The sequence below is a fragment of the Phaethon lepturus genome, unplaced genomic scaffold, assembly GCF_000687285.1.
Source record: "Phaethon lepturus isolate BGI_N335 unplaced genomic scaffold, ASM68728v1 scaffold53707, whole genome shotgun sequence".
Taxonomy (NCBI): Eukaryota; Metazoa; Chordata; class Aves; order Phaethontiformes; family Phaethontidae; genus Phaethon; species Phaethon lepturus.
Window position 1 is genome coordinate 5721 of NW_010550804.1, and position 11393 is coordinate 17113.

Consider the following 11393-nt stretch of genomic DNA (forward strand, 5'->3'; position numbering starts at 1 on the left):
GCAGTGGGCACGGTTTGATCCCTACTGCAGTACTGCATTTTGGGCAGCAGTTTTTTCTCAAAAGGTCCATCCATGTGCATATTTTGACTCACAGTTCCGCTTAGCAGAGCTACTTCCAGACCAATCAGAATTGTACTTCACCGAAGCCTCGCTGTTTGAATCAAAGTAAGAAAACCAAAGTTTGGCAATTCCTACCTGCTGAGGATGCAAAACCCTTGAATCCTTTATGCATGGTTCCTGTTGAATAGTCCTTGAAAGGCAGATACATAAAGTTGTAACAGTTCACAAGACTTTTTAGACATTTCAAGTTTAGATATTTTAAATTAAAGGCTGACACTAGCAAGCTCTTGAAAATGCCAGACTTTTTCCTTCTGTTAGCATCAGATCACAACCATGAGACAATTAAAAAAGAATCCTTGTCTGTCCACGCCTTGCTTGGCTCTCCTCTGACCCTAGTCTGGTTATCTCTTTGTCCCAGCTGCACAGCGGTTTCTGACTTACATGATGCATTACATGTGCCTCAGTGGTATTCTTCTCACTGAACATGTCACCTGCCCAGTTAGCTCGATTTCACAGCTGTGTATTGGTTTTCATCTTTGTCCCTATGAATTATCTGCAGAGAGCACTAAGTAGAAAGTGATCACTACAATTCTTTGGCTACATTGGTATGTTTAAGGCTGTGCAAAAAATAGAAATGGCAGTGCTGAAGCTGCTGAAAGGCTTTTCCAAAGCTACACACGATTTCTAACGAATACTCAACAAGCACCAAATTCACAAAATGAAATAGTTCGCATTCAACATTCCCTAAAGACAACATCTGGACACAAGCAGTAAGAAGGGTTCTTCTTGCAGCCTGATTCAACAGAGAGCAGTTCCACAGTCCTCTACACATGGCTCTTTCCATTTCTGCAGCATTGCACATCGACGTTGTACCAATTCAATGCAGTGTCCAGGCTACTCAGCATCTCTCAAGCGGATATACCCTCCCTCACACACCCCCCACAAAACCATGCGCCGCGTTTTGACCAGAACAGGACGGCAGAACTTAGCCTAAAGCACTTTACACATCATATTGCCAGACGTGTGCTGTACATTTCATCAAAATCACTTCCCCAAGCCCCATGAGCTTCAGCCACAAAGGAACATGTTTCTACAGGAAGCTTAAAATAAAAAGGTTAGAAGAAACATTGAGTTAAAAGTTTTATTCATTCAACATCTCACATTACAAATATTTAAAAATTATATGCATACTGGTATAAATAGTCATTTGCAAACTATTTAATAACATTAATTTTCACTAGCACTTCAACAAATGAACTCTTTAAAAAAAGTAACTTGTGTTATATAACTTAGAGTAGAACATACAAAAATATGAACTTAAACGTGAAAATGACTTTAATAAAAAATGAATTACCCTTATTTAAAATGCTATAATAAATACTACAACCTCCCCATACACAGTAAAAACTATATGGAAATTCAGCCAAGTAGTACAATTAACTGACATACTTAAATAACTTTTCCTTCTGATAATATGAGCAATACATTGGGGGAAAAACATATTAGGGATTAGTAAAAACTAGACACCCACTTGCTAAAAGTTTCACTTCCAAAAAATATAACAAAAAAATCTGATGAAAATTATAAAAACTAATTATACTTTAAAATTTAAAAATATAAAAAATAAAACAGTTGAATACAATATTGTCCCAATTCTTACAATGCTATCACAGTAGCTTTAAAATAAGATAATAAAATAAAGCAAATGACCAAAACCTTTTATTCCATTTTTTTTAAAAATAATCTCAAATTTACATTAGTAGAAAGATTGATTTCTGATTCTTTTCTTTAGAAACACCAGCAAGAAAGAGGATTTACTAGAACAGTAGAAAATGACATTTTTAAATGTCTGCAATTAAAAACAAAGAATTACACTGCAAAGATCTTCCAGAAGTCTGAAATAGGTATTGCACATAACTTGAAGTTAACTTGCCACAATTCATCACATTCAAGTTTTAAATCACCTTTTAACAGAAGGTTTTAACTCTTCAAAAACAAAAGGGGTGAATTATCAAGTCTTTCCAACAGCATCCTTATAAAACGCTAAATTCATTCACTGCAAGTTTTAAATTTGCGTTCTGCAGAGGTCTGTGTATGGAGAAGTATATACTATACCAAAAAGCACGGGGCAGTGGGGTTCCTTTACATATAAAATAATCAGAAACACTTTATTTTACATTGCAAAAATAACCATGTAATTACTCTGTAACTACATTGTAAATACATGGCCAGTGCCATGCTAGTGTGATAAAACTACATGCTTATTAACCCCTTTGCAAATTGAAGTGATACCCTACGACTGGTAACCCAATTACATGTTAATTACGTTTGGAGCTACACGGTAACCCCAACTACAAATCCCATGTAATCAGAAGGACATGTAATCACTATTTAAGTACAGAGTAATGTATATAATTGTTTATGCCCTGTAATTCGAAGTGTAACCAAATAATCTGTAAACACGCTTGTCACACAATCACAAGTGAATATTAGTAGAATAACAATTTCTTACATTAGTCATGCATACTAACATTACATGCCTGCCACCTAGCAGGCTCTCTTTTATTCTTTAAATATAATTTAAAAGAGCAGACACATTTCTGCATCAAACACCTAACATCAATTTTTTATTAATATTAAAAATGGCTAAACATTCACCAAAAACGTCTGCATTTGTGTATAATTTTTAAAAACTTAGTAAGAAGCAGTAGACAATTTTGATGTTTCTTTACTTTTAAATTTCTACACTATATTTATGCATTTAAATTTCATGGGTCTAAAGACAGTGTCATTTGTCACTTTCATGCTTTTCTTCTTTAATTCTCAACTTTACATATACTATTTCTTAAATTATATGTACACCAAATACCTGGTGCTGGGCTAAGATGTTTAAGCAACATGCTTTCTTTTCTCTGCAGATTCTAAAATAGCATTGCCAGTGCACAACATCCATAATTCAAAATGTATGCAGAGCACTGAAATGTATAAAAAGCAGAATATAAGAAAATAAAATTTATTAAAATTATTTATATTAAAAAATGAAGTATATGAAGATCTCTCAGTAATAAAAGTACAAAAAGCTACTCTTTGCAATATGAAAAATTGAGGTATTGCATAAAGAGATATCCCGTCAGTGAAAAGTGTGCCTAAAAATGCTCACTGTTGGAAAAACAAGATATACAAAAGTAGTGCATAACAAATATACATTATGTGCATGACAAAATAAGTTAGCTACAAAAACACTGTACCGAAATTCAGCAGGTCATGTACAAAGGGAAAATTATTATTCAAAGCTAGTTCTCAAACAGTGTTATTTCTTGTAATGGTAACCCATCTCACCTGTTTACTGGGTAGGATCGGCACAATAGCACACCCCAAGCCACCTACAAGCATTAAAAAAATTAAAGGAACATTCCAACTATAATTATGTACTTCAGAGAAAAAAAAGTCCCTGACAATCTACACAAGAGCACTCTGCATTTGCATTACTGTTGTCAATATTTTCAGGGATTTCATTAAAAGCAGCTCCCTTTCTATACTTGACTAGTAGACAGCAAATGTCTCCATTTTGACCTTTGGAACTTGGTAAGGTATAGTTCATTAAAGCCTGTATTGAAAATAAAAAACTGCTTCTCATAAAGATAATCTGGGCTGGGGGAATGGGACGAGGGGGCCGACAAAGGCTTTTAAGGGAGTAGATGTTTTCCAAGCAGTGCTGAGGCAAGTCTTTGGTTTGAGAGAATCCAGGATGGTACCATGCCACTCGGCAGTTGAGAAGATTGCCACAAAATTTGTTTGTTTGCACACTGCTAAATAATCGTTTGACAAGCTGGCCAGGGCATTAGTTCAAAAGTAATAAAAATAATTTTCAGAACTACTCCCTCATTCAACTATTTCAAACTAAACCCCTGCACCCACTCTTTATCATTCAATTAACATGTACTGTGTTAATGCTTCTCAAGGTAGAACTTATTTATAATAAAGCAGGCATTAACTTAGCAATGCGGGCACTTCAAATACCTGTGTTTCTTTATTTCCCCATACTAAGTTCTGAAGAGTTGGGAACCTAGTTGGGATTCTTTCTACAGGATGAGTAAGAAAGGCATATGCACACTTGCACCGTTTCATGCACAAATTCAGAAAACGGTGTAAAACAAGACCTGGAAACTACTTAGGTTCATGCCTTCTGTTACAGCTGAGTTAGAGGGCATCTAAAACTAACTTTACATCCAAGATGGGAAACGAATAAGCAGCCAATTTTAGTTTGTGTGACACAATGGAATTTCAAAACTTCAGAAAAAATCAGTGATATCCTTGAGGTATCTTTAGGTTTTCTACTTTTTCATGTCAAAATGGAGAGCAAAGGCTGGCACCTGATGAATGTTAGTATATTAGGATATAGAGTTATATATAGCCATCAAAAATAAAATCTATATATTTATCCTTCAGGAGAGGAAATGCCAGTTAACTAGTTGTCATTACTCTAGCTTTGGTAGGATTTCTAGGGCTGTAACCAGACAATTGAGTTCTCTTAAAGGAAAAAAAAAGTGCACTCCCCCCTCAGTAGTAACTTTACTCAACTTTTACATTCAGGAATTCTTAAAACGTAACCATTTTGATGAAAATATAGTAAGCTCTGCCTATCTCATTATTAATTTGGATGTGGGTGGTACTCAGAGGCACGGTCAGATACATACCAAGCTAAAATTTCAGCCTCAAAACCCTTAACAGATTTTTTTTTTTTTTTTAAAAAAGATCATTATTATAATGCTGCTTCAACTTTGATCATGCATTTTTGTTGCTTTAAACATGCTCTTTCCTGTTGGTAGGTAAATGCTAACTTCATCTGTTGCTGGAAAAATCTGAACTCTAAACAAAAAGAGAGGCAAAAACAGGCTTTCCTGGGGGAAAAGTGTCAGAACAGACTGATAGTGTTATTGTTACACAGTTATTTTAATAAAAGTATTCTTATGTTCTTTATAACAATAATTTAATTAAAAACCCAAAATACTCTATTGTTTCAATTCTCTTTTCTTAATATTTTTCTCTCCTCTAAGAAAATGTTGCATGAAATTAAATGTTCTCTCGGTAGTAAGGACAAGAGAATGCCACTCACTTGCAACATGTTATCAATACGAAAAGGAGTTCCCAATACAGTTTTCAATGACAAGATTCTACAAAATACCCATATTATAGGTCATTCTTTCATTATACTATTGTTAAATTACAGACTACTACAAAAGGACATGCTATCTTGAATAAGAGAAAGGGTAGGGTGGGGTGGGGACAATCAGGATAACAGAAGAGTGCACTTAATTTGAGGGCCTGCATATGAGCACTGCAGTGATCATTTAGTTCCAGCGGAATGAAATATGTCTTGGGCGATCTCCTCCCTCCTTCACCAGGGGCTTGTGGAATTCCCTGCCAGCGCGTGAATGGATAGCAGCCCAGCAATATTCACAGTAATACTGCAGACAGGTAACATTAGCACAGAAAAATGGAGCAAATTTTCCACCGCAACGGGCCCCCTGACATTCATCACAAAGCTGATCATCCAAGACATATGGCTTAACTTCCACCTGTATTCAGAAAATGAGAAGAAAGTTTACAGTTCTTAATAACAATGTAGATAATGACAATTCCACACTATTTACTATCTGTGTTCTAGCAGGATTGTGATCACAGTTCTGTAGTAGGGAACACTACACTCAAGGATTTTCCCCTTCATTATCCTTGATCATAGCCATTAAATAGCCAAAATTATGGGCACTTAACTTGAGAACAATCCTGCTCGCACTGTTCTCCTTGATCCTTTAAAAAAAACCCCAGAAACCAATGCTGACCATCAGTATCATGCATGCTGTCACTGATTTACGGAAAGGACCAATAAACCCATCGCTGCCGAACTGATACGCAGATTCGCATCAAAACCGTGGAGAATTCTGGGGGTCTATTTTTAAGTATGGTAATGCACAAATAAGCTCCTACCATTTCAGGCAGGAGTAAATAGGAATGTAAATTGTTTACAGAACACTAAAAGCAGATTAAATGTGCACATGGTCTGCAAATTTCAATGTCTAAATTTCCAACTTCAAAAAATGTCATTTATTATCTTCAAAACCCAGCACATTTCTGTTTTCTTTGTCTGTGGCTTAGTCCTCTCAGCAAAAGGCAACTAACCTTGTTGGGATCAAATGAGAAGCTTAAAATGGAACTGATGGCCACCTGTGCTGTTGGCATTAAGGGCCAGATGACGAGCAGTAATTCAGTACAGCAGACAAGAAAGGAAAAGAAAAATTTCTTCAAGTTCTTAGCTGATAATGACTCACAGGAACTTACCAGCTGGTGCTCCAAGGACCAATCCACACTGAAACACCTGCAGACTACTAGGTTTTCATCTAGGCATTTGGATACCAAAACCAAGTCTGCTATACTGCGGGCTACAAAATCCTGCTCGTAGCTCTGCAGAGCGCTTTCTCTGTGACAGCAAGGCAAAGCTTGCTGCTCTCAGTATCCAACCAAGCTGGCTAGAGCACATCTCGTTTAGACATGCCTACATGTTTAAATCACAACTGCAGCACTGCTATCCCCTAAAGGCTCAGTTCCACCTCAGAACTAGTAATCGCCTCCACTCCCATTCCTTCACCTACAGAACTGTGAAAGGTCCATGTGACATACCAGAAGTGCAATGCAAAACTTCACATTAAAAAAGTATAGGTACAAGTTCCTGTTCTATAAGCGCTTGTGAGCCTTCTCTGAAGCTCATTTAATTAGGTGTTTTCACAAACATTTCCAAATATCCTGACTGTGACTAGTGTGTCTACTGTTAACCTGTTTGTTACCTCTGCATTGGGCTTACCGATGCTCCTTTCTACATCTCACAAATCTCAGACGTATGCCAGCTCATCCAAATAAGGACATTCACAAGCTCCTATGTTTTTAAACTTACCCAGTTTTATCACAGTACAGACGGGGCACCGCAGTGGTTTGATGCCATTTGTGCTCATAGTCCACATAAACTACTTGGAGATAGTACAGCAGCCTTTTTTTTGGCGTCAGTTTTTCTCCTCTTCCACTGCTAGAATTCCATTTCTCAAACACCCCTCCATGCCAACTCAGAAGTATGAATTTGTAAAAGAGCAGAGGCAGACAAATACTCCTAGCACCACATTCTCCCTTCATCACCTAGTTTGCTATGTAGTTTGAGGTTGGGTATTCACTGATGAGCATCATCTAGAAGTGCTATGAGGAGAACCTACAATATGCTCGGCATGCCTCCTTAATGGGGCGATTCTGCTGCTCTATTATGTCTACTCAGACATATTCAGAGGCCAAACTACAGCACAAGTAATTATACCTCTGCTTGCTTTAGCCTGTTAATGCAGCACTGGTTTCTGTACAAGTTTACAACCCATAGATACTAGTCAGAGTCCTCAGCACATTTATTCAGTGTGTGCTGAAGTGCACGTGCCAAATGTGGCCTGCAATTGTTACTTGTGCTGGGTATGGTGAGGCTTCCCAGATACAGAGAAATAGCTTAAATTACAACAACTTCATCAGGCACACTTAGGGTGGCAGCACCCATCAGCAGCTCTGCAGTGGTGGGTACTGCAGGCCACTGAGCATCTAATTTGCATTATCTCTTTGAAGGGCACACCCTTTAGCAGCACCTCCTTGCCTAATTTTACAGGAAATCCCTTCTTGTTACCAATTTTATTTTTACAGAAAAACTTTATTAGAAGAAATTATTAATAAATAGGACCTTATTAATAAAAAGTAGTGTTTTTGTTGTACTCTTGTACTTTTATCTCTTTCATGCGCCCAACCCCTCTTATAATGAACCCTCTGAGCACTTATCTCCCCGCATTTCTTCTGAACTACACACAAAATGGGGAAATGAAGAGTGGGAGGAGAGTAGGAAGGGGAAATAGATTGCAAAATCTTTGCTAGAGTTCACAAGTACTTACTTAAATTCGTAGTCCCACCAGCTTCAATGGACCTATTCACCCAAGTCTCTGCTTATGCAAGCAGAAGTTGCACAAGGGCGGCCCAAATTATTTGTTCAAAGCTGTACAGAACTTATTTCAGAGCCAAGATTAGAACAAAGACATTCCAATTCTCAGGCCCACAGTCAAATTGTTGTTACAATTCTTCTACTCAAACTTTATAGCCAAAGCAGAAGTGAAATGATAATCAGTTAATCAACCAAGTTTGAGGGGTTTCCTTTGTAGTAATTAATATCAATGATGACAGTCATGTAGGAAAAATCCAGAGACAAAGCATGAATTAGAATGGTAGATATAAGGATCCCACTTTCTCAAAATTGTGGCCCAATGATGACTGTAATTGGCAAAGTCACATTTTATATAGATGAGAGGGCAGAGGCAAGCAAACTGCAGATCCATTTGGCATATTACTTTAATTTATAATAATCAAGGAATAAAATAACCAGACACAGCCTTTACATAAGCTGTGGAGGATGACTGTGAGGCTGTAATGCACACTAACGAGTTTACAATGCATTACTATGATGCTCTTTAGGAACACCCAGCACACAATGTGTAACACTAGGGCCAGATTCTGCCCACTCTCTCAAATGATACAGAACAGGAGTAAGAACTGCTCCATCCCTGGCAGATACCTTACTCCCTGACACTGTACAAACACTACAAGTGCAAATACTTGCAGTGGGAGTATACGACAAGTGCAATATTCTTATAAAAGGGCAAGGCAGCTGACATGCTTCCCATTATGCTAAGCAATTTGAGAAAGTCTGCTTCACAGTTGCCTCCCACGTTCCAGAACTAACAGCTCTGTACCACTCCTTCATTTTTATTCTGTGTTGTATCTAAGTGGCACACCTAGCCCTGAATATGCAATTAATCTGATATAACATTTACAGTCTTCATAATGACACACACTTACATGGAAAAGCATTTCTAGAGAAAGCACTGAACAAAAATAGAACACGCTTGAAGACTTACCCGTTTATCTATCTCTCCATGCTGCAGCTGAACAAAGCGAGCACTGATAGCAGCTATGTAACTCTGTTGATTAGAAAATGCAACCCGCCCAGCTCCTTTTGGGTACTTCAGCTCAGGGTCTGTGTCAATTCCAGCATAGCACACCCCTCCGTACAGCCGATCCATTATCATTGCAAGTTCCACTAAAGAGGAAAGGAAAACAGAACAGTAGTGTAGACTTGGTGATTTTTTCTAAAAGCATCAAATGGAACAGTCCATTTGTATTCATGTCCCCCACTATAAGTGTCAAGAACACTTAATACTTCCCTTGCTGAAATAACTTGTTTCCCCCATTGCTCCCCAAATTAGATTGCATATTCAACATGCCCAGCGCTGCGGAACACGCAGTGTACCTGCTCGTAAAGGCCGAGGAACACCACCAACAAAAATGGTTTTTCGTGGGTCAAGAGGCTGTGAACCATCCATAACAAAATCACTATCACTAAGGTTCCAAGGCCGGATCTGAACCTATGGACAAAAAGCCTTTTTTTTTTAACCATTCACAATTCAAAGTATCTCAGTAATATAAATTAAAACAGTACCCTACAAAGACGATGACCTCTTAAATGGCTCTACTTTCTAAACTTGTTTTCTACTCGTTCAGCAATCATTTCTCAAAATGAAATTGTAATAAGCTCCGTTAAGACAGACCACTCGATCATGCTAAATTTCACCACTTCCTTGTTACCCAAATTTCTGGGAAAAAACTCACCCTCTACTTACACGTTTATTTAATCGTGACTGAACTGTGCTGTACGAACCACATCGGTGCATACGTATCTACGCTATTCGTGTTGTTCTAGCCAAGCGTAAGCACTAGACTAGCGTTATCTCAATGCAACAGGCTCCAGTGTGCAATGCTGCATGTTTGTTTACTATGCAAAACTAGCTGCTTTATATTTGCCTACAGCTGGCCAAATTTGAAGTACAGGAATACAGCAGAAGTTTTTCCAACTCTTAACAGACTTGCATCAGCCCCAAAACCATTTGTACTAATAATTTACAGTTCAATCCCATGTTGTTGTTTTTTTAGTTTAATTTGTCTCTCTCAAAACATACATGCAACACTCAGACAATATGAATTCTACATTTTATTCAATAAGAAGCATAAAACACCTGTCTGGAAATCTATTTATTGCATCAGTAGTGGTGAAATTTAGCAAACTTTTTTCTAACAAAAATATGAATTGTAACTAGACTAAAAAACTTCATAATGTCTAGTTTAAAAATAAGTTAAGTTGGTCTTCTCTTTAAGAACTTAATTTGACACCTTAAAGAAATTTAAATATGAGCACTCTGAAGACAGAAAAAAAGAAAAGAGCTTCTGAAGAGAACAACTTCTGGTTATCATACAGGAATTGTGCAGACCCTGACAATTCTACCTACTGGTTTGTCTTTGATAGTGGGGCTGGAAACACAAAGATAGAGCTTTCCATCTTCTTCAATACATGCATCAATCAGTGCCTGTACAGAGCTTTCATCTTGAAACAGCAAAAATGCATATCCTACAAAAGGCAAAACAAACACATAATTTCTTTTGTCTATTTGCCTATAGGATAATAATTTAACCCAGAATTACGCTTGGCACCCTGTCATCATGCTACCCATACAGTAAGGGACAAACTTCAAGACTCTCTCTCACACGTTTCCAACCCAGCCTCCTATAAGATGTCTGCAGACATGAAGGAAACCAGGGAGCTTGCTGATCAGCACACTCTCTCTCCGTTTCCTTTGAAAAGGAGAAGCCAGCAGTATGAACAAAAGCCGCAGCTCTAGAGGCAAACCTGCCAGAATAGTTGTTAATATAAGGTACAAATCCTTCCCAGCTTCTGTGGGGGGCATTTAGTCCCTTTAAGAAGACTCGTCTTGACTATTATTACAAAAATAGGGAACAAAAGGGGGATAAAAAGGAAAATGGAATAAAGTAAAAACAGGAAGTTAAGGAAGAATTCTTCTATGCAGAATAACTGCAAAGCCACATTCTACATTCCATCAGTTTGAAACAATCCCAAGGATTCAACTTTTTTCCCCCCTCAACACTGAGTCATTGTCACAAAAATCTTGTCTAAAATGGAGTCTTATCAAGAAAAAGTATTCTAAAATGCTCATATGTTATTGGTTATCAGACGTTTACCTTTAGGAGGAAAATAAGATTTGCTCTCTGCCTTGTGTGGCCAGTCTACAATCAAAGGTCCAAAGCGACGAAAACTAGCAGTGATCTCATCTGGAAAGACAGAAGGGAAAAGGCACAAACTGAAATTAAAATAAATTGAATGGACGACAAACATTCTGTGACCCTAAAGGTTCAGC

General features: G+C 37.6%; 1 protein-coding gene across 1 annotated transcript in view; it reads right to left on the bottom strand.

The window, feature by feature from the left end:
• Nucleotides 1-4821: 4821 nt before the first annotated feature.
• The window catches only part of LOC104623527 (cytoplasmic polyadenylation element-binding protein 4-like), an 11146-nt gene continuing 4574 nt past the window's right edge, over nucleotides 4822-11393 (bottom strand). The window contains exons 4-8 of the mRNA XM_010290646.1: nucleotides 11218-11307; nucleotides 10470-10588; nucleotides 9437-9551; nucleotides 9045-9226; nucleotides 4822-5639 (exon numbers count right to left, since the gene is read on the bottom strand). Of these exons, the coding sequence (XP_010288948.1) occupies nucleotides 5412-5639; nucleotides 9045-9226; nucleotides 9437-9551; nucleotides 10470-10588; nucleotides 11218-11307 (734 nt within the window). The 3' untranslated portion in view covers nucleotides 4822-5411. The remainder of the gene's footprint in view (nucleotides 5640-9044; nucleotides 9227-9436; nucleotides 9552-10469; nucleotides 10589-11217; nucleotides 11308-11393) is intronic.